At 39.2% G+C, this 23,294-nt stretch overlaps 3 protein-coding genes across 11 annotated transcripts in view; 1 reads left to right on the top strand and 2 right to left on the bottom strand.

Annotated features, from left to right (window-relative positions):
* LOC104317736 (cyclin-dependent kinase 11B) overlaps positions 1-176 on the bottom strand; it is a 34,715-nt gene extending 34,539 nt beyond the window's left edge. Inside the window, exon 1 of the mRNA XM_069782696.1 lies at positions 99-176. The gene's annotated coding sequence lies outside the window, so the exon portion shown is untranslated. The remainder of the gene's footprint in view (positions 1-98) is intronic.
* LOC104312478 (uncharacterized) lies at positions 5-13,715 on the top strand. Of its 6 annotated transcripts, none has more exons than XR_011324494.1 (10): positions 5-153; positions 465-537; positions 1,134-1,287; positions 4,259-4,404; positions 6,034-6,210; positions 7,014-7,127; positions 9,496-9,577; positions 10,132-10,218; positions 12,276-12,423; positions 12,869-13,715. XR_011324494.1 is itself a non-coding variant. In XM_069782712.1 (9 exons), exons 1-9 carry the CDS (start codon positions 125-127, stop codon positions 12,898-12,900), a joined length of 960 nt encoding a protein of 319 aa, XP_069638813.1. In that variant the 5' UTR covers positions 6-124; the 3' UTR covers positions 12,901-13,715. The 6 variants fall into 6 exon arrangements, 2 of the variants coding, with proteins under 2 accessions (XP_069638813.1, XP_069638815.1); XR_011324495.1 differs by lacking the exon at positions 12,869-13,715 and adding an exon at positions 10,339-10,794 and having other exon boundaries at positions 12,276-12,381; XR_011324492.1 differs by lacking the exon at positions 9,496-9,577 and having other exon boundaries at positions 6-153; positions 12,869-13,233; positions 13,322-13,715.
* Positions 13,716-17,021: 3,306 nt separating this feature from the next.
* NADK (NAD kinase) overlaps positions 17,022-23,294 on the bottom strand; it is a 28,196-nt gene continuing 21,923 nt past the window's right edge. For all 4 annotated transcript variants that reach the window (XM_069782702.1, XM_009923283.2, XM_069782704.1 and 1 more), the window contains 3 exons: positions 22,688-22,845; positions 21,417-21,499; positions 17,022-20,323 (listed from right to left, as the gene is read on the bottom strand). In XM_069782702.1, coding sequence (XP_069638803.1) covers positions 20,176-20,323; positions 21,417-21,499; positions 22,688-22,845 — 389 coding nt within the window. In that variant the 3' untranslated portion in view covers positions 17,022-20,175. The remainder of the gene's footprint in view (positions 20,324-21,416; positions 21,500-22,687; positions 22,846-23,294) is intronic.

A 23,294-nucleotide genomic window follows, 5' to 3' on the forward strand; every position in this document is an offset into this window, starting at 1 on the left:
ACGGGGAAGTGACGTCCCGTCCCCCTCAGCCTGCCCCGGAAGTGCGGGCGCTGCCCGGAACCCTCGCGCGACCGTTGTAGCCATGTAGGTACCGTTACCGAAGGGGGACGGTACCGGAGCGGCCATGGAGGAGGAGGAGGGCGGCGGCGACAGGTAACGGCGAGAAGGCCGCAGCGAGAGGGAGGGAGGGAGGGAGGGAAGGAGGCCAGGCGGAACCAAGCGTTGAGCGGGGGGGACGGCTCTCCTCGCTCCCCCGCCTCCTTACCAGGGTGGGGGGCGTGGGGAGGGGAGGGGCCTCGGCCGACACCCTCCCCCCCCCCCCGCACCCACCTCTGGTTGGTACGGCCCAGTGCGGCGGCGCGGGGCCTCGCTCCGGCCGGGAGCGGAGCGGGGGGAGGCCGGTGTCGGTGTGTCCGTCCGTCCGTCCCCCCGCTCCCCCTTCCCTTCTTTCTCTCCCCCTCCAGCGCCGCCGCAGCCCCCCCTCTGCCGAACCTCACCCCCCGGCACCGGCAGCTCATCCCCACGCCCTGCGGCCCCGTGAGTACCCCGCTACCCCGCCGGGAACAACAGCCGCCCCCCCGACCACCTTTTTTTTTTTTCCTTTTTTTTTACCCGGCCTTTTTTTTTTTTTTTTTTTCTCCTTACTGCCAAACATCACGAGAAAGTAAAATTATTTTTGCTAGCGTGGTGCAGTTTGGGTGTCCGAGATTTAGGCTGCCTGGGGTGAATGGGGGAAAAAAAAAAAAAATAAAAATCTCTCGCTCAAATCCTTTGCCCCTCGCTCAGGAGTGAACCCTTCTCCGCGGTTTTCTAAAACCGAAAGTCTGGATAACGGGGTACGGGGAAAAAGTTGCTTGCTGACCGTCGCGAGGGACTGAGAGAAGTAGAAGGCAGGCTGTAGGTATAACACCAGAAAAATCTAGGCTGAGATTGATCACGGAATAAAGTTGGACTTTTCCCTTCCGCAGCCGTTTTGCAGTTTGAATTCAGTCACAGAGAGCTTCTCTTCCTTTTTCCAAGGGAAACCCTGCACTCGTGTCGTTTAGCCGACAACACTTGCTTTAATGTGTTTCTTAGGAACAGCAACCAGTTTATAGTGCATTACGTGTTTAAAACATTTTCTTCCTTTACAGATAAAACCTTGTTCAGAGCTATCATTTCCTGTGAAGATCTACTTCTGTGTCACTATTTTGTCTCTGCTAAGTGTGATAGGGCTAACCGTAGAGACACTCGTTCGACAAACTGAGGAAGATTTCACCATTTCTCTTATTCAGTTAATTGGAGTTGGTAAGAAACATACTGTTTGTATTTTAAAACAAACGCAATTTTTCCCAAGGTAGTAATTAAGCAGCACCTGAAGTTTCTTATTTCACTCCATTTGGCCTGATAATGTTACACGTAGAATCTTCTGCTAGTTTAGCACTAACCATCTAGATGCTTTTGCCATTGTTGCTTTTCCCAGTAGTATTTTAGGGAAAGGATCAGTAATGGATGTGGTGTCATCCAAAATAATATTCATACGTGAATAGTGCGAAAAAATACTCAGGTTTTAGGAAGTTTTGCTGTAATTGGCTTTCTTACTGGAGTTTCATTAGGCAGATCTGGCAATGATTTTGCTTTCGGACAGCTGTCACTTTATGTAAGATATACTGAATGTTCAGCTATGCCAGAAAGAGCTTACCATTTCCCATTTTAATGTCTGTGCCATAATATGCTGGGGAATTCAGAGGTGTCCACGCTCCAAGGCTTGTCATAGAACGTACATCTCCTGACCTGAGCCATGCTTACACCTGAGTTGTACTTGGTTTCAAGGCACCTTCTTACATTGCAAGAAACCAAACATACACAGTTTGATCTGAAACAAGAAAACGTTAAGTCATCTCTCTGTGTTAAGTTCCTGCAAGGATGCTGCTTCACCTGAAATACTTTAATAAAAGAAAACAAGGACCTCATTTTTTTTTAAAGCTCTCTTTTTTTTTTTTTTGTCTAATAATTTTTGTCCTGCTGGAAGGAAAATCCGAACTTCCCTGGATATTTGCAATTAGAGCTTCAGTAGAAACTTAGGTTCATATTCCTGGGTCCATTTGTATTAAATAGAAGTGAAACTTAACATGAAAATAAATACAACTGTAAGTATTTTAGGAAGTCCTCTGCAGTGGCTTTAGCAGGTCTTGGCTGTTGGCTCGCTGGCCAAAACAATGTAGAAAAGAATAGACTCTGTGGGTGTAACACCTTGTGTACAAGAAGGACACGCTAATCATAAGCAGTCATTGCTTTCTAGCTTTCACGCTTTCACCCAGAGGGAACAAAGACAATAGATTTGTTCCAGATTCTATAATTAGACACATAAAACAATACTTTTATTCCAAAACCCTGGTTTGATTAGCAGCTTTTCACACAGGACTCAGCATACCAACAAAAATTGCAATGTTAGAACAGACCATTGGTGCCTCCAATCTGTCACACTTTTTTTGTTAGCAACCACTGTTTTGTGCTTCAGAGAAAAATGAAGAACCTTCATAGCAAACCAAATGAATCACATGATGTTATAAATGGGGAAGTTGAAAGCATGCTTGCTAATCTATTTTACCCCCTCCTACCTTCTGTTGATACTAATTAGTATTCTATGCTGCAACACACACACAGGAAGAAGCGCACGCCTCTCACAAGCCTCTGGTTTAAATCTGGAAAAATAGTGTATTTTTAAAACATGACTTCAGATTTCAAAGGTTTAATGCAAACAAAAGTTGTTTCAATGTATTAGTCAGTAAAGATAACATAATTCAAGGAATGTGTTAAAACTGTGATTGGCTTACCTTGAGACTTCAAGATGTGTAAGCTAACCTCCATAAACATGCCAAAACCATGTTTCCTATAGGCTAGACAAAGACTGACAGAACTGATAACAGTTCTTTAAAGAAAAAATAGATGCCCTGGCTGTAACAATCTCTTGGATTTACCACTAGAGAGATTTACTGTAAAGAGGGTTTGGGATTTAATTTGTTGGAAAATGTTCACTTACCACAAACAAGGGGATGTCCTTTATTTCAGAAACGTGCATATGCTATCTCTGCAAAAATCTTAATGCTCAGAAGTTTGTTTTCAAATTATTTGTACAGACTTCTTCTGATTTAGCAGCTGAATTTTCAAAACAAGGAAATACTGTCTTAAATCTTTCAGGCCTTCCTGAGGTCACAAGCATGCAAAAAAGTCATATGAGTCACTTTGTAATTTGCCAATCATTTTCAGTTTTCTCAATCACTTAATAATTAAGTGAAAAAGAAGTTCATTCACTAGAAGGTTTTTTTTAGAGAGACTGAAGTTGTTATGTTACTTTGAAAACTGCTACGACGCTTTGTCCCCATGTCCCAGCCTAAAAAAACTAGATTATTTGATGTGCAGAATCCAGGAAGTAGCCCTCTGGAAAAAGAAATCTATTGTTACTTTGTTTATGGTAACAATTAACTAGTGTTTGCAGGAGCATCCTACATAAGAACAAAGCACTGATTCCTGTTGTTACGAAAGGAAAGCCTCTTCCTTATTTAAGCTTTGTCAAAACAGCATAGGGTCCAACACTGACAGCTAACTGTGGTGTTAAAGAGTGGTGGGTTTTGATGTATTTTATAAAAACGTAACTCAGAACTTGTCCGAACCAGTTCTTTTCTGGACTATAATTTGCAGGGTGGGGCGTTTCAAAATTTCCACAAGAAAAATAAACTGTTAGGAATCCAGCCTGTCTAAGTTCAATTCAACACACAAGCCATTTGTAGCGGTCAGAACCACGCAAACAATACTGTAGAGGTCTGAGTACGAGTAGTAAATGGCTTGTTAGTCACTTGAATTACTCTCACTGGGAAGATAATGTAATTTCAGTTCTTTAATAAAAATGGTGTTGCATCATTGAATTCAAATATACTGTTCAACATACTGTTCAATATAGTATTACTAGAATAACGTACCACAGCTGCTGATTAATTTGGATAGCTAATATGTTGCCATTTTCAAAGTGTTACTTCACAAGTAATTTAAAAATCTAACAAATTATTTCATGCCTTGTATGCTGAACACAGGGGAGAGTACTCATTTTAAGTATCTGATTCAGGCTCCTTGGTAAGTATAAAGATACGCTCTTGACTGAGGAGCCAAAGTTACACAGTCCTGATACTTCCATTTTGTCATCTGGATCAAGCATATCGAAAAATTGCACCATGTGCAATTTGTGTTCACCTGGTAACTGACCTCTCCTTCTCCTTCCCAGTGTTCTGTGTATACTATGTGACTAGAGGAATCCTGCAGGAGAATCGCCAGGAGCTCATCGTCTTTGTTCTTTCCATCTTGCTAGTGATGTTTCGTTCCATTGTCAACTTCACAGTTCTCTCTGCTGAGCAAAAGCCAAAACTCCTGGTTAGTCTCCTGGTTTTAATTAATTTTGCTTTTCTCCACATCTTGGATTTGAAAATCTTGGAAAGGCAAGACAGCTGTGATAAGGGCACTGATAACAGAGAAAAATCAGGCTGAATTATTCCTACCATTGAGTAACAAAACATGCACCTCCACCACTGCAAATCTGTTCCTCTGAGCTATTCTATGGGTTTCTTTGTAGCAGTATCTGAAAGTAACATAAATATCAAAGAATTTATTCACAAAGGATTACTGCAGAAGGTATCCTTCACTTCACCTACTCTCCTTCAGATTTCCATCTATAAAATGACTGGCCTAAAGTCACGTAAATCTAACCTACAGACAGAACTGGAATCGCAAGTCTATATGCAAGGGCACAGCCATTAGCCCCACTGCTCCGTAAGTGCAGCCATGTATTTTTATGAGAGTTATAGTAACCTGCTGCAAGGAAACAAAAAAATACAATGTGCTAGGGGAGGTACTGCCATTCCAGATTATCTTGTTTGCACTTCATAACAATAAAATTTAATACAAGGATTGTATTCTATGCGTTACTAAGATTTGTAGTTAAACTTCCACTTGCCGTGCTTCTCAGAAGTCCTTCCCTTTTGTGGTCACACGTTTATCACAAATGTGAGAAGGAGGTTCCTTGCTGTGAAGTCATCCAAAAATTACTCTTTGATAGAAGAGATGGCAACCAAGCTAGGAAGATACAGCAAAGCAGAATTTGCCTATTCAATTTACATATCAGTTGTACATTTACTTAAACATACTTATCTACAGCAAACTGGCTTGTTAGGGTCAATAAGGAACAGGCGTCAAAGAGATGCAAATTACTTTAAGGTATGGATCCCAGTCATCAGTTTATATATGAAACAAGAACCTCAAAATAAAGCCTGGTGTAGAAGATGTACTATTAAGGACTTTTTTTTACTACTATAAAAGTAACTTGGACTACTCTAACTCCTGCTTCCTGAGCAAAATTTCTGAGCCAGAATAAGGCATACTAGTATAAACATTCTTATATCAGTGTAATTATGAAGGATGTTTTGCTACTTCAGCCATCTTTAAAGCAGCAGATATTTAGTGTGAATGCCAGCAAAGTTGTGGATACAACCCAGACAAAACCAATGTTTTCCACAATTTAGTAAGTACAGCATTCAGAATAACCCACTGTCCCAGTGAAATCAATAGGGAAGATTCTTACCAGGTGGTTTATGCCATACAGGAAGCTTAAAGCCGGTCTCTATCAAAGAAAGCTGTTTCTTCAAACTGTAGGATAAAACCTCAAACAAAACCTTGCTAAAAGTCGTCATGATATTACAGGGAGTGCAGAGGTTATGCTTCTCTTAACGGTTGTAAAACTACTACATCGAGGGTAACGTAAACCAAAATAGCCAAGGTGAGTTTACAGTTATTACCAAGTGGTTGCAACAAATGGCAAAAATCATGGCGTGATCTTTGCCACTTAACAGTGTGGCAGACTGTCATCTTTAACTGTTGTCTGTTACAATGCCATTAATAGGCAGCCTGGTTCTTACTCCTTTATTATTTCCAGTGGGAAGATTAAAGGTTAAAGACTGTCCCTGTTTTGGCACAGCGAGTCACATCCTGATTTCTCTTTCCCATCAGGCCCGCTTCATTCTGATCCTTTTGGTTGGCTCCTTTGATGTGATCTGTGCCATCATCCTCATTCAGAGTCAAAGCATGATGGCCTTTCGAGTGGGTGGTGCTCTAGAAAGCCTACAGTCACAATACTTCATGCTGAACCTCTGTTTTTCCATGTTGACCTTTGATCTTCAGGCACAGGTATAGAACTCTCTCCCCTGGGTTCCCTTTTTCCCTCCTGTTGAGAAAATCTTAGATTAGCTAAGCTGAACTATTAACTTCCTATAGCAATTCTGCCTGTATCTCACTTTTTAGATAAGATTAGCTTAATAATGGTCATCTCTCCAGGTGTTTGCTATAGGGAAGCTTAGTTAAAATCCATAAAAAATGAATCAACATATATTTTATCCTCGTCCTGCCCAAAAGGAGAACTGAAACTTATTTTTGGGAAGTTTGTCCATAAAAACAATTGCATCCAGAAGCTCCAATGCAACATGGCCTCCTAAAATAAGAAAGGTTATCACTCTACAACATCTCTGCCTACAGTCTTTTGCTTTCCAGCCATCCCAGCTGTCTCCTGCGTTTGAGAAAATGATACTGGGATGGGAGAGGGAAGCCTGACTTAGCGAGGCAATCAGCGTGAGATAGCAACCTGAAGTTACAGACAAGTGAAAGGAACCCAAGATCTGTTTAGAAAGAGTTTGTACTTCTGTACACTACCCTTCATTCTTACTTTACTATGTATTACCCTGTATTGCCTTATGCTTTATCTGGAGCACATCCTACTGCCTTCCCTGTTCTTTGTTGTTGCTAACATGGCATACAGGGAAGTACGTCTGTCCTCGTGTCCCATTCTGTACTGTTTGTCAGTTTCTGAGGAAAAATTTTAGGCTTTAGATCTGTGCCCAGCTTACTGTTGCTGGGAGTCTGTGTCAAATATTTTTTGGTGGGCTGTATGGTCTCAAACTAACAATTTTACCAAATCTTTGCCTCCTCTCTTTCAGCTCTGCTTGTGTGTTCTGCTGATAAGCCTGCATGAGATCACCCTTCTACATAACATCATCTCGGCAACAGGGGTCCTTTGGGCCTGCCTGAAGGTGACCATTAGCATCATCGCAGTAAGTGTTAAGCTAACAGCGACACTAGCAAGGATAGCCAACTTCTGAGACTACAAGTTCTCACCCCGAGCAATTATCACAGGCTGGGAAGTCACAGCCATCCCATTCTACGTAATACTGCTAAGTGGAAGGGAGCCAGAATGGATCCCAGCAGAAAACAAGAGCACCAACAATAATGAAGTCTGAGTGTACACGATGAAACGTCACACTATCGTTATTCCTTTCTGAGGGACATTGTTTTATTCTCAGTCCTTGATCACCTGCTGTAATGAAACCTATAAGATCACATTATCTCCAATATTTCTACCTCTCTGAGAAAGTTAGGTGAAACTTGCAACAGTCCTCCAAATTATTATGGATATACAGATGCAGTGAGACTTGTATAGTCCTTATATCCTTAGAAAACCATACCAAAAAGATGAGTGGTCCTTTATTGGGCAGCTTCTTTGAAGGTGAGTGGCAGTTTTCAGGTTAACGTAAGGATTTGTGAAGTTGGAAGTTTAGTTTTTCATGTCAGTCAGACTGAACTTCCTCCAAAATCTTGAGAGCTCTGTTCCAAGAATGATTGCACAATCAGGGCCAAAGTACATCAGATATGTGAGTTTTTTATTACCAGGAAGGAGGTTAGGGGGTTTTGGGTTTGTTGGGTTTTTAGACTCCTTGGGTGTTTGCTTTAGCCATTCAGCCAAATTCCTGACAGCTGAAATACAGCTTTTCAAGTGTTTTGATTGCCTTCCTTGCTAAAAATGGAGCTAGCACCAAGCACTGTGCTTTTAAAATACTTTAGTAACTTGAGGTGAATAGTTGCACAGAATCATCTTTCTCCTGAACTTTGGAGTGTCATGGCCACTAACAGCTACCTAGCAAGGAAAAATGGAGACAGGACTAACTGTGAGTGTGACACTTAGGAATGCAGACAGGGATATTAAACAGCTTGGTTTCCTCCTAGGAGCTCCTTATATACCTTTGTGAGGCACTGGATCTTTGCTTTCAGTTAAGTTGTATCGGGTGTGGAAAGAAGGGAGTAATCAGAACCATGTCTGTTTTCCTGCTAGGATTTAAAGTGTAAACCTTTCAGCCACTTTTCCCCCACCATCAGAAACAAAGTTGATCTGACCCGTTGCCCTTCACAGATTATGAGTTCTTTGCTTATCCTTTATTTGCCTTTAGGCATTAAAAGAAGCACTGTTTCTTTTAAGAAAAGAAAGAGGTGCTTCAGTTAGATGGTTTCTTGTCCTAACATACGTGATATTCCTTATGCTTTCATCAATAGCAAACGTGTTTCTTAATGGTTCAACTAGTAATAGTCAATGTCCTAGGGATAAGTACATATTCTTGCCCTTTGCTCAAAACTGCGTATGTTAGAACTACTTGAAAGCTACTTTTAACCCCGTCTAGGTACATTACTGACTTCTCTGCTGGAAGAAGTTAACAGCTTCTTGTCTAACTAAGAAATAGGAAATGTAAAATTAATGAAAAAAAATGTAGCGCTGTATTTCAGTAAGTGGCAGCACTGCAGGGCAACAGCAACTTAGAAAAGGTGGATACATTTCATAAGGGTCTGTCTGGTAGCTTTGCATCCAAGGTAAAAATGATTCTGTCTCAGGCTAGAGCATGTAGACAGTTTGACAGAGGGGTGACAATAGGAACTCCTTTTCATTACCTTGTTCAGACAAGTTTTTCACAATCAGCTGCTTGCAGAAAGATGCAGCAGTAGAGAAACATCTATCATTGTCTTGTTTGGTGCTCTCCTACTATGAGGTTGCTATGCAAGAAAGGTATGCAGACATACATAACCCACCAGAAAGTATAAGCATAACAGAAGGAAAAACTTGGAAATGCCTCATACATGGTCCTTTCTGGTAACCGCAATACCTGAAAGCACAGCTTAACCTCATGCTCCCTTATTTCTGGGTTGATGCACATGCCATTTCACAAGGGGATTTTTCATTATTTTTCTTCTATTTATATACACACTTTCCCATTTACTTTAGTGGATTTATTTTTCCTAATCTCCATTATTAATTTTCTCTCTTTTCTCCTGTTAATTACTAATTGTCTCTTTCCCCCTCCTCTTGTTTCTCAGCCTTCGTTTTCCTTTCCCTTTTGGTCTTATCTTAAGAGGAGCACTATGCAGTACCACCGAAAACAGAGACAATAGGAGAGGTGGCAAAGAACAGACTCCTTAGGGGAGGGACAGTTCCCTTAATACTTTTGTAGAGGTTCACATATTGACCCTTGCAGAAGAATCAATATTGGTTTTGGGGGGAATCTGTGGTTGATCAGATGCATCAAATCTTATCATAGCATTGGCGCAGTCACTGTTTTCATTCCCAGTGACTCAGTTGTTTTTCTTTCATTTGCTCAGACCTGCCCTTCCAGTTCAGGACCGCTGAAAGTTGCTACCTGCCGGAAAGCAGTCCATCGTTTCTTCTTTCCCAAGTCCCAAGGTTAATTGTGAAACAAAGCTTTTCTGACAGTTAAATCCTCTTGCTTCTCCCACGTTTTAGTTCTCAGTGACTTTATTCCTCTGTAGTAGAAACAAAGGTGGAGAAAAAAGTCAGAGTGCTTTCAGTCTGTTAGCTACGAAGACATAATTTGTTAAGAGAAAAATCTGAGCGTACCCAAAGAAAAAGTACATCAGCGTAATTCTGAGTCAGCTGCTTTTCCATTTAAGCTAGCTGGGAGTTGTACTGTAAGCATTAGAAGGCAGAGCTCAAGACAATGCCGAGATGGCTCAAATCACACACAGCTGTCAGGATGCGCCCATGAAACAACCAGTTCTGATTTCACCAACATCACTCCTGGCCCAGCTCAGTGGAAAAGAGAGACGGTATTTCCTGCTAAAAAAACATAGGTAGAGAAGGCAAGAGGAGAACAAAGTTACAACTGAGAACTCAGCTAGACCAACATTTGAAATGCTATTGAAAAATCAACTATAGCCTTTATAGAGTATATAGCAACAAGTTATAAAGTTATGTATATATCTCATCTTATTTTACAGATCTTAAAAGAACTGAAACCTCTGGTGTGGATTTTTCTGGGTCAGAATATACCTGAAGTAGTTTATCTCATCTACCTGCTTTACACGGTAATTCATCAAATTTACTTGCTCAATAACAAGGAGCAAGGCTGGAGGCCTCCTCTTCATTACTGGATCCTTGGGCCCAAAACATGGTGCCTCATTCCTGAGCGTACCCCTTTGTTGCAGCTCCTGTTAGAATCAATGAGAGCAGCAGGCACGTCCTACCTCTTCAGGATCAACTTTTCAAGACAGGAACCATGTCAAATTGCTCTTGAACTGATTAGTTAGAGGGAGAGGCCCTGGAAGTCTCTGCAACTGGCAAAGTGTCCGGAATGATTAGGGCAAGATACAACAAAATCCTCCAGTACAAGATACACAGCTCCTCAAAAATGCCTACCCTCCTTCACAAGAAGTCTCAAGTGGTGCCAGAGCACTTGACCACCTGCAGGGCCTCAAGTCATTGTATTTTAAAGAATTTCTTAGGCATTTCTTAGGCACCAGCTGTCGATTCTGATGTAGCCAAAACAAGAGACATGCAAGCCCAACAAACTCCAGTCTTAGGCATTTTTTTGGCACTATAATAGCGATAAAGCACTTATCACTGGGGCACCCCAGCAACTCCCACAACACATGTGAAAGGAGGTAAGGAAGAAGGGCAAGAGCAAGGGCAAGGCAGATTGGTCATCATGGGAAGGACTCAAATGCTGATAGCAGCCAGTGTTTCTCATACTTTACATAAATAGTCTCCAGGTACTGATAAGAGTCCAGTGGCTGCAGTCATCCAAGTCCTTGGGGATCTATTAAAGTATGCAGTCAAATCAGGCTCTTCCAATTATTCACAGGCCTGTTTGTTTGATCTGACAAAGCACAGAAGGACCACACGCTGTCTTTGGTGGCTATACTTTACTTATCTTGCAGTTAGGAAGAAAAGTACAGGTGGTGGCTTCTGACATTAAGAGTAACATGACAACTTGAAAATAGCTAGGTCTCCTTCCAATTTTGTATGGTAACAATGAACATGCAAGAGTGACCAGCAAATGAGGGCATGGACATGCAATGCAATACTCCTCTCTGCTAGAGAGATCTGTAATGTAGTCACTTCTTCAAACCAATTCTTTTTAACATCTTTTATCTGACTACCTGAAAGGTAGGGGGAAAAAAAAAGTAAACTGCACTTACTGTTAATTACTTCAGCTCTGAAAAGGCTGCTAGATTGACTCTATATAGCAGCTGCTAACAACCCTGTAAACAGGAAAATTGATAGAACTTAATAGCCAAACCAACTAATTGCACCAAAATTGGCCAGGACATCCATAACCTGCCTTGATTTGGAATACATGCCATTGGGTTTGTTAACAAATCAAAGTAGTCAGAACTATGCTTTTTTAAATCTCATCCTGACAATCACTAGGCCTGCTAGGGCAATGACTCAAACCTGCAGGAAGGGGGGAAAAGAATACTGCCAGATCTTAGTATCTTTCTTTCAGTACTGGATTTTTGCAGAAGTTTCTCATCTTAGTATTAACATGCCTGATCATTCTTTGTTCATGGGAGCAGTGACCCCTCTTCAATGCAGTAGATAGCTGCAGGATATAAACATGTTGCTTTTAATTAAAAGTTGCCATTTTCTCTGTGTCAGACCTCTCAAAAAAGCACAGGTTAGGCAATTACTAATGTCATAAGCACAGTAATCAGGCTAGCCATGAATGAAAATGGGATCATGAAGCTGGCCCCTGGACATGTGTGACAATAACACTACAATGACAGCCAGGGAACACAACTTCATTCTGTATTTTACAGTGGAAAGAAACTGAGATGTAAGATGCAGTCTGGTTTCCTTATCTCCAGCTTAATCGTTCTTTCAGTCTGGGCACAATACTGTTTTGATATGACTTCAGTGCTGCAGAGATGAGATGGTGTATGCATTTAGCTAGAATCAGCGTGCACCCAGGGAATCATGTAATCGGCAAAGTAAGACAGTTTAAAAGTGACCAGTTCCCCGCCCCCCCAATTACTATCCAGTGACTTCTTTCAGAAACTTAGTGGTTGGCTGATTGCATTTTATGGCTTCAGGGTTTTGTGGCACTAGGTGTTGACTGTTGTATGTCTCTATTTTCCTGCAGGTGATAAGGGAGTGGGGCAAAGGGAATTCTTACACTCTGGAAGCTGCTTTCATTACCGGCTCTTGCATTTCTGTTGCAATAAAATCTGTTTTGTTTTGGGCACTGATTCATGTCTACCGCAGCTTTGGGCAGGGGCTGAGAGAAAGAAGTAAGTACTTAAAAAGGTTGCCTTAACTATGAAGGTTGTAGCCTATTGTATGACAGTCACAATTAAGTAGAGAGCTTGTCGAGCCAGGAAAATAGTTAGGGATAGTCATAATAAAAGGCAGATCCCTAATGACAAAGTTCAGAAGATTGGATGGAACATAACGTGATTTCTCCCTCAAGAAAACTGACATTAGTCAAAGTTGCTTCTAACCTACGTAAGAATCGCTGCTATCCAGAAAAACAGACCTGTGTGGAAAAATGTCCTCTACGCAAGATACATGTAATTTTTCTTCATTATGCTGTATAACTGCCTTATAATAACTGAGAGAGACAGAATAAAGGGACCTAGAGAACCACTAATCTTAAACTACCCAAACCTCCTTTTACAAGAAGGACATAAATGCTGCTGGGTGTTGGTGTTGACTGGTCTTCCTTTCTTCCCACAGTGTTTTCTTCCTATGGAAGGATCGACTCCTGAGCATCCCCCTTGTGTTCTATCTGCAGCTCTTACAGAGTGAAATTGTAGCCGGGGAAGTTCTGATCAAGTACTTGCATTCAGGATGTAAGACAATGGGTCAGTTTCACAGAGGTAGAGGAACTTGCTCAGAAAAACATCTATACATTTCTTGGATCGTATCGTGCTAGGGAACTATAGCAGCACAGCTGGTAACTTAGTTTAAAAAGCAAAGTGCTCTCGGGAAATTAACTGTAATCCTCTCGATTCAGTGAGTTTTGCTGACAGGACAATGCATCTTTCACTCCTTGTTTTCCTGATGTTGCTTTGTAACCATAGGAGGTTCACAACATGCATGTGAGTAGAGAATGTTGTTAATATAAATGCTGTTTTTCTGGATATACACAAACATAATAATAATTTGCACATCCATCTTACATACCAGAATCTAGAAGTGGATTGCCCTACCATCATTTCTCAACTCAGATCTGTTGCTGAACAGAGGTCAAGCACTGACGTTGTTTCGGTGACAGCTGTATTCCCTGATCTCCACTATGGCTGTGTGATGGCTTAACTCCAACAGAATGGCTAGGGCTCTTGTTCTGAAGTCAGAGGAGGAATATTTCAATTTTTTTTTGTTTTTTTAAATCCCAGCTACACATGAAAACTACGCAATGTAATCTTATGCCTTCCTATAGTGTATCTAACCGATGTGCCATTTCATACACCAGGCTGACTGTTAAACTAAGCCTTTAATATTGCAATTTAAAAGTTTGGTATTTTATTGATTGGAACCTTTAGCTACTGGCTGTCTATTTTTTAATAAAGTATAAACACAGTTTGCGCATGGATAATTATTTCTCGTGTCAACAGCATGAGTTCAATGGGAAGCCTGTTTACAAACTGAGTATGGAAGAGACTGGAACTGCAATTCATATGTGCCATGAACATTGCCATCATACTCCCCTTCAGATATATCTTTAAGTTGGAGGTATCTGTACACTGCAGAAGTAGTTAAAATAGTTTATTGCAGCTTATGAGGGAAATGTTGCAAGGATGATCTCAAAACTTCTATAAAAAAAATATTTTTCTCATCCTAGTCTTCTAAACCTGAAACAAATCTACTTTATTGATAGCACAATGGAGGCATGAAGAGGTTGAATGTCTGTAGTCAGACTGCATACAGCTGACAGTATCAAGAGAAAGGACGAGTGTACCAGCTGATGACTGACTTCATTCCACAAGTCAAAATGTGACTATGAATTGTTGCTGAAATGGAGGAACACAATTAAGCATATTCAATCCTTTTCTAAAACTAGCAAACATGCAGCAGGTCTTACCTAGAGCAGGACCAGTAAGGGAAGACTTTGATCGTGCAGTAGGCCTGTACTTGGTGAAAATTAGCTGAAGAAAGTAGGCTTGTGCTATGCTCCTTTTATCTTCATAACAAGGAGATGGCAGAAACAAATGTATCATTAAAAGGAAAAAAGTTGTGATTACATTCAAACATTTATCTCCCCCAAAGCAGAAACATATTGTTATGCCTTGGAGAATTAACTGTCATATTTTCACAGAAAAATGTTCTTATTCCTGACTAAGGTCTTGTTAAGTTCCTGTGGAAATCTGCCTGTTCTTTTTCACAAGGTCTTTAAGTTAGTATTTGTGTAGATAAGAGCTACTAGGCTGAATCTCTGAAAGTTTCCTGATACGCAATCCTGTCATAATCTGCAGGCAGTATCTTTGGCCTACTCTAAATTGAAGCACTTTATTTTTTGCCCAGCCACTCTAACCCTGGATGTAGACAATCATTAAACCTACTGGTTCAGACAACCAACTTTCACATTTTCTATTATTAAAGCAGGAGATTAATCCAGCTAATTCCAAAGTTAACTTTGGATAAATGCAAAGTTACTCATCACATTTTTTATTGGTAATTCGCCAATAGAAGGGGAAAACAATGGGAACAAATCACACTATACCAAACAAGTGGAAGCTACTGCTCTACATGTCATCAAGAAGCTCCTCTGTCAACAGCATTTAGCAAGTTTTACCCAGAACATGTAAAAGGAATTTCAGTTTTAGGTAATTTGCACAAATTCTTAACAACTGATAAATATACAAACATTTTTCCCTCTGCGATCAATCTTCTTTTCCATGCTGTATGAGAAATCTCTCAAAAACAGCATGTAGAGAGGCTACTTTTTCATATAGAGTAAAATAAGCGCACCCAACAGGAAGAAAAAGTCCAAACCACTCACGCACTTCATTTTTGCATTATTATCTTCTACCTGTTCTTTGTTCAAGCCTTTGAGTTCAATTTTTCTTTGTGCATTACTGAAAAAATGAATCAACTTGCTACTTTCCCATCACTACAAAGTATTGGTAGCTTTAATGCCATTTTTCTGGGTATAGCTTCCTGCTTTTCTGTTTGAGGACAATACGTGAGACCAAACTGTTCCCTGTTGTTCTCATGACTTCGCTCAAAAAAAGCTTCAAGCTGCTGTGCACATGTGCAACAGCTGATACTAATCTGGATTCCAGAAAAGTTAAAAGAACACAGCACAGAAAGACAGAGACTGACAGAGTAAGGAAGAGCATTTAGGCTTTGCAATCCTGTGCCCCACAGTAATAAGTCATTAATTGGCATAGCTAGTTCAAATTGTCTTTAGAACATAATCATGTTTTTATGAAACAAATCGTAATACCACTGTAAACGCTATATGCTTCTCTACCACTCCTTTCATTAATCAGCAATGCAGTAAGGCATCTCGCAGTTGCACAAGGAGCATGAGACTGTCATCAAGAGGTAGGACTGCTGCACACAAAGGGAGACCCAGATTAAATTAAAATTTAGTATTTCACGGAACAGCAGCAACAAGTACAAGCTGTGTTGACCTTCACATCCAGTATGAGATTTTTTTTTTGGATTTCCCACGATGGCTGTAATCTATACTGCCACCTGATGCCTATGTGAACAATCTAGATTAAACTGCATGTTGGTACCAACACTCATTTCAGCTTATCATGTAGACATGCTGCAGGGCAAGGCAGGGCAAAACTAGAAAAAGATGGCCTCAGAGTTCACACAGGTTTATGGCCAATTCTGGGCTACTTTAAGTTCTCCTAACTCTTAAAAACCCAGGGTAAATTGATACAGCCATTTTTTAATCAGCCCAGCTGAATTAATTTTTGTGCCAAAATTTTTGATACCTCAGCTTGGAAAGACTCTGGGGGGATGGAGAATACTTTTTGCTGGTTCAGCAAACTATGGTGATCACAGCTCTCAATGCTAGAACTGGGCCGTTTAAACTGACAACAGTTAAGAAGCCTTCATTCTGACAAGACAGGACTAGCAAATTGCATATAAACTATCTCAAAAGCTTCATCTGTAAAAATAAGGGTCCAGCCTTTGGCAGTGCTGTTTCCCTGCTTTATGCATAGGCAATAGAGTGCCACTGTCACAGAAATGGTGGGTTATTATTCTGGCCATAGACAGCAAGAGTTTGTCACTAGCCAGGCATAAGAAGATGGAAAACTCTAAGGTACCTTGCAAAGCAAACGAACTCCATTTAAAAGCAGCTGTATTACCTGCATAAGACATTTCCTCACATTTATCAATCAATCATTGGACCTGCATGAACTGTTGGAATAGGTTACAGGTGAATTATGAAATCATAAAAAGACATCATGATTATTAGCCACAAGTTTCATGGAAGAAGTGTCTAGAACTTGGCCACAATGTGCACAGGCAAAGATAGAATGGGCACTTAAACTACATTTTCAATCCTAAATTTACTGGGTATCCAAATTATCTGACATTATCTCAGATTATTGCCCTTAACTATTTCTTTCCTCATTTTTCTACTCTTGGGCCTTCAAAAAAAGTAGTTAATGCAGCCCAACTAGTTGTACAGAAGATTTGTTTCAACTTGCACAGCAAATCCAGCTTTTATTGTGACACTTTTGAGAAAAGACTAGTATCAGACATATACATTCAAAAAAGCCTTAGGTATATTTCTAGAAAACAGATGGTACTGTCCCGTGAGACAATGTATCAAAAACCCACACTGAACATTTGCCTTCCAAGCAAGTAGTTCTGTATACGTAATTTTATATTCTCAACAGTCAAAGTGCTGCTTTACAAATCCAACTTTACAAAAAGATTTTATTGAAAGGATTGAAAAATATTTGTTTTCAACAATATTTAAAACAAGTTTTCAAAGCATTAACAATATGTAACAGGATTTTTCCTCTTTTAGAAATTCAGTACACTGCTTTATTCCATACTACATCAGTTGTTAATAACTTCTTAAACTCTCTACTAGAGAATAACTTTAAAAAAAAAAAAAAAAATTTCCAAGCTTCCATTTTGGCCCTTTGTAGACTGGAAAGGATTTGTAGGTACAGTAACATTTACAAACCCTTATATTAGAAACACTGCTCTTCATTAGCAAAAACCTATTTTACTAGTACAGTTTAAACAAGTTACTTTGAGTAAGCTACATCAGCAAAATGAGCTTTTATTGCCAATATAATCAAGTCTGCATTACAGCTTTTTTTCTGGTTCAGCTGTGGTTTGAACAGAAGTTACCCACACTTAAAGCAGTTAAATATGCAAAACTTGAGTGCTGTTTAAACCTCACTAGCCCGCTTGTCAATTGCTGGTTTGCAGATTAAAGGCCTTAAAAAGGGACTTTGTACAGTTAGACAGGTTTGTAATGTATTAACACAATTTGGGTTGTGTTTTGATGTAAAGCAGCTAGTACAATTATAATAAACACAGCTTTTTGAAGAAAAAGCAAAGACTAAAGTCATCATATGACTTTCTTTCCTTTAGTCAGTAATTGTAGCTCTCTACTTGGCTGATCAGTGATCCAAATAAGATCGTTATCAAGTGGGAATACTTGCACAAGCAAAAATGCAGAAGCCTCAAAGCCAGTAATGCAATTGCAGTACATGATAAATTTAAAGACAACTCCTAATCTAGATCTAATCTAGAGAAAGTAGTTAGGTAAGTTTTGATTACAGATTTCATGAACTATGCACTCTGAAAATTAAAGTTCGGCAATTTAGTCAATAATAGCTTTACTATTATAAAAAGCATAAATAAAAAGTGCTGAATATAGTTTTATTTAAAAAAAAAATACTAGATAAGGCTGATTAATCATTTCGCCTCACCTCCACAAAATGATTTCCATTTCCTAGCGTGCCTAGTATTCTGCTTGTTTTCAACTTAACAATACATTTATATAGCCGCTATACCCTGTTCCTTTTCTCAATTATTGCATGTTTAAATAAAATAGTTTCAAAGCAAATAGTCCGACACTTCTATAGTTCAAAAAGTAAACAGTTATTAAATAACTGAATACTCCACCTAGGAAACCCATAAGCAGCTTCAAAACAGTGATAAAACAATTACTGCAGAATCAAGTGAAAGATAAATTCCAAAAGCTATCTGGATATTCTCCAAGATATCACAAGATTTGTCTATTTAGACCAAATCAAACCAATATTCTATTTTACAAATTTACAAACCGAGTATTAATTTATATTAACACATTTTCATTGTGATTTGTATCATTAATCAAGAGTTTGCTTCTCTTTTATGGAAAAGTGCTCTCACCTGGATTTAATAAAATTAGACAGACTAGGGCAGCATCCAAAATGGAAGAGACATCATTTAAACCATCAGAGGACAGCAGGTTAGGCAGAGTTTGGAAATCAATACATTTCCCATTACCACTTTGGACCACATAAAGAACATAAGACAATCATGAAAAGTTCAACAGAGCTTCTCACTCCACTTTCACAGAAATCCCACCTTCATCAGTAAATTAATTCCTCCACAATATTATGCCATAGGCTTAAGTTTAACAGATAACATCCATTCTTTTAATGACCAATGCAGCAAGACTCTGAAAATGCTAAAGTTTGGATAGTATGATCATGAGACTGCACCACAGAGAACATAAATGTAAACATTATACTTGGGTTTGATATTTTTCATTTAAAGTACAGTACAAACCCTTTTTTCCCCAACTAGTTTTTCTGTTGGATTTTGTTTTTGTTTTGTTTTTTCTTTCATAAAAGCACGTACAATAAAATATGTACATAGAGAAGTTAGAAACATTTGAAAGCATCTTAAAAAAGTAAATACGAGACTTAGAATATCTTGAGTGTGCTGAAGGCACCATTGCTACTCTACTGGGAATGTGTCCTCTCATTTATCAGCCTACCAATGCAGTATCCCTTTCTGTATTACTCAGCACCAAGAGCTGGAAGGTATCTATGGAAGTTGAGGGCACTCAGGGCCTCATATAGGATGTTCTTTTCTTCAAGACAATAGTGGAACTAGACAATATAGTAGTAATTGAAGCCCAGATTCTTCTTGAACACTTGGAGAATTTTTTTTTTTCTTTTTTACTTTACAGTCTCTTATGGTACCATTTATTCCAGAGAATCAAACAAAAGTAATAAGAAAAAACAACACACTGATGATTCCCACCAACAGGAACTGCAGAGCTATGAACTAGCTCAGCTATAAAAATGGAGATCACTGTAACAACCAAGTCCATGCTAATGCTCGTCCATGCTATTTCTGGATGTTTACACAGTGATGACAGCCAAGGGTCAAACACTGTTCAAATGGGCATAAGATACATATATATGTGTATATATATATAAAAAAAATACTTTTTTTTTACTAGTTCCATCTATTAATAAAAACATTCTTCATGGGTGTTTCTTCGCACTGTGTCACATTCACAAGTAAGGAGAAAGTATTTTAAGCGCTGTCTTGATGGGGAGCTCTTCTGGGCAACACATATTTAAGCTAACAAACAGGAGCTTTTTTTTTTTTTAAAAAGCAGATTTTGTAGAGCTTTTATATGCACAGCAGTCTTAAATGGAATTACAAATATACCAAATTAAACGGATTATTTTAATGCCACTTTTCTATTATGTATCTACATTCAGCCTACCATGTTATTGGTAAGTTATAGGTTACAACCAAATCTACAGATGTGGTTGTCAATACCAATCAGAAATAATCCATTTTCAGATTGCTCATTTGAAGGAAATTCACACCAGATTACAACAATCAGAGCCTAATTTCTTCCATTCCTACTCTTGGTGGACAAGAAATAGCACAATTTCCAGCCATCAGCAGATCAGACAGATATAATCACTATGTACATCTGAGATGGTGACCACACTTGTTAGCCAAAAACTTAAAAATCCAAGTATATAGAAGGGATACTGCCACTTTCCATTCCCGTGAGTCTTGTTAGATGTAGACACTCAAAATTCTTCTTCTTCAACAGCAAAGTTATTTTGCTTCTTCCGAACATTCCAGTGTAAACACTCAGCCAAGCTTTCAAACCAGTCGCTCACAGGATCTCGGAAACAGATCGAAGGAAGGGGATAGCAAGAGGTAGTGATGCTAATACTGCAACAACACAGGAATACCCCAGTCAGTCAAGGGCAATGAATAGCAAGAAAAAAAAAAAAAAGTCTTCTATTCACTACCTAACATAGTGCTATGTTCAGCCAATCTGGTGAAACAGCAAGTTTCTATAATCAAGCAATAACCAAAGTCTGCAGGCTCATCTAAATGGAGTGAACACATGGCTTAAAATTGTTAACAGATGCACTGTGGACAGCATTCTTTGACACAGTGAGACTACTGAACCCACCCCATGACATCCTGCAGTCTTTTGCTGGTCTTCACATCAACAACACCGGGACAAAGGAAAACATAAGTCACCACCTTAGCCTTTAAGCTTCAACTACAAGCAACAGCAATAAAAAGTCTAGCACCTAACAAAGAGCCAAATCTCATGTTTGAATCCTTACTACCCTCCTGATCTGTTCTACAGATCTTTCAACCTCAGGGGAAATACAAACAGTTCAAGATGGAGTGTCATGCCAGCTACACATTATCCTTCCTGGCAACTTTTATGGACCAAGAAAAAAAAAAAGAAGTCATCTTGAATGGCAAGTCTACCAGTCACGTATCACACAGTTGCCTTAAATCACCTGCCATTAGGATAAACCACCACATTTTGCACATAAAAAAATGAGGAAACTTCACACGCTGCATTCTGCTCACTCAAGGCAATAACATCGCAAATGACCACAACCATTCAGTAAGTAAACACAGTTTAAACCATATGGCATTATTAAGAGCCACTGCTTACATGCAACTCCCATTGTTTTACAACTTCTCAAACTCCTAAGATATATCTCTAAGTTAAATTTACAGAATTTTCTAAAGACATGTCCATCTTCCTTGTCAAGCATGCCACGTTTACATGCTTTTGTCTTAACATTTGACTTGCTTTCATAGGAAGATCTAAAAAATCCAAGTTAGAAATTAAATACTTTTAGTGCAGTTTGTGCTGTAAGAGGTGTTAGGGTTTATAAAAGCTTGTTTCTTCACTACCAGCAACCCTTTTGACAGATGTTAGAGAATGAGAGAAGTGCACGATTCAGTATTTTCTATACTTAGAAAGAGATGCCACAATCAAAAAAGGTTTGACCTGTCTCCATGGCATATTTCCTGCCTCTTCCTTCCGTCAAATGAAACCCATGCTGTATTTCTGGCATCCGGGGAAAGCATAATCTGAAAAAGAGAAAAGAACTAAACTTCAGGTCCAAAACCTATTTTTCAAGAGTAAGGAACAAACACCTCCTTCATCGTCCCTCCGAGAACAGAATTGACTCTTTGCAACTTTACAGTTGCACTGAAATTCATAATCTGTCCGTAATAACAGTGCAGTAACACACCACACAAGTTCCAAACCTTCATTTCACGTTTGGTATATATACACATACTCTTCTACATACAATAAACCCTCTCTTTATAAATACAAGGTCATAAATCAGACCGACTTTCCAATTACAGCCAGTGCATGCTTTAATTCAGTTACATGAGTTGACTTAGCATCTCTTTCAAGAAGAAAAAGTTAATGCATAAAAACAGATTTTAATACATAATGAATCCAAAGCTGTTACATTTAGGAAGCTTTGTTCATATTTAACATACATTTCTATTAAGAGAAAAGAATTGACTACCATTGGCCAGTAACACCCACTGACGTGACAAATTGTGGACTGAGCTGTGCCATGAATAAACATTCAATTTATATTGTAAAACAGGAACAAAAAACCCAGTACACACTTATTTCTTATTGCTAATCTTCTAATGTCCCTAGAAGAGCCCTTCTAAACATACTAGCTCTCTTCCAACTTAAGTAGACGGGAAGCTTGTAACAGACACAAGAAGCAGAAAGGGATTCTTCCTTACACATGGGTATTTGTTAAAAAACACATTAACTAAGTCCATTTCATATTGAGGTATTGCATGCCTTTTTTTCCTGCAAGACAGCATTAACAAAAAATAATTAGCGAATTGCAGATAACTCTACCGATATACTCAAGATCTGCAATATTTGTTGTTTTAGCCATGAAAGTAGAATTTTTCATTCCCTTAAATGCCACTGATTTACACGCACTTTAACCGAAATAATGTAAAATTTGATTAGTCAGAATGCAAATGTATGTATGCCCATTTTACAGAATGTTACACAACTACAGTCCAGTAGGAAGCAGCGTGAAGTATTCCGCTAGTGGGTACATATTTTTTTAAACAAAGACGCATTCTTCAACCGGACTTGATCAGGTCCTCCTACAAATGAAAGAACGCAGGAGAAACACAGCATTTCCTAACCGCTTCTGCTTTGGGTCAGGTTCATGTGGTTATTACAGAAGTTTTTAACTTACAAAGAGAAATAACAAAACAGAAGCTAACCTTGAGTTCCACTCCAGCAGGAACAACAATAGGTCTGAAAGACAATGAGTGAGGGCAGATTGGGGTGATCATTATTGCAGGAACATTTGGATGAATCATAGAAGCTCCTGCTGCAGCTGCATATGCAGTGCTACCAGTTGGCGTGGAGACAATGACTCCTGTGAAAGGAGCAAAAATTTCATTTACATAAGCATTACAATCAATGTGTTATTTTGGAAGACAACTAAGAAATAGCACTGTTATGAAAATGAAGCAGAGAATGTATCAACTTGTATTTCACAGGAGAATTGCAGTCTAATACACAAAAAGTCAGAAACTCTCTTCTAATCCTGGCACAGCATGTTAGTTTTATGGTTTCATGTAAGTTGCATAAAACTTCTAGATCTCAGGTTACACAACTTTGTAACAGTGACATTCGTTTTTTGAAGGATAAGAGCTTTAAAGATGAACTTCTGTATTTCATGAGTTGAGATCTTAGGCCTTCAGCAAATTCCAGATATCCAAGCAAATTTTTTCTAAGCTATTTCTTGCTCTTAGCCCTAACATACCATACCCAAAGAAAGTGCCACTTGCTTTCGCAAGTCCATAAACAAAGCTTACAACACTT

Source organism: Haliaeetus albicilla, chromosome 4, assembly GCF_947461875.1.
Source record: "Haliaeetus albicilla chromosome 4, bHalAlb1.1, whole genome shotgun sequence".
NCBI lineage: Eukaryota > Metazoa > Chordata > Aves > Accipitriformes > Accipitridae > Haliaeetus > Haliaeetus albicilla.

Coding starts and splice junctions, on each gene's coding strand:
- LOC104312478 (XM_069782712.1), top strand. CDS start 125: ATGGAGGAGGAGGAGGGCGGCGGCGACAG. Junction 154..464: donor GAGGAGGGCGGCGGCGACAG/GTAACGGCGAGA, acceptor CTCCCCCTCCAG/CGCCGCCGCAGCCCCCCCTC. Junction 10,219..12,275: donor TCATCTACCTGCTTTACACG/GTAATTCATCAA, acceptor ATTTTCCTGCAG/GTGATAAGGGAGTGGGGCAA.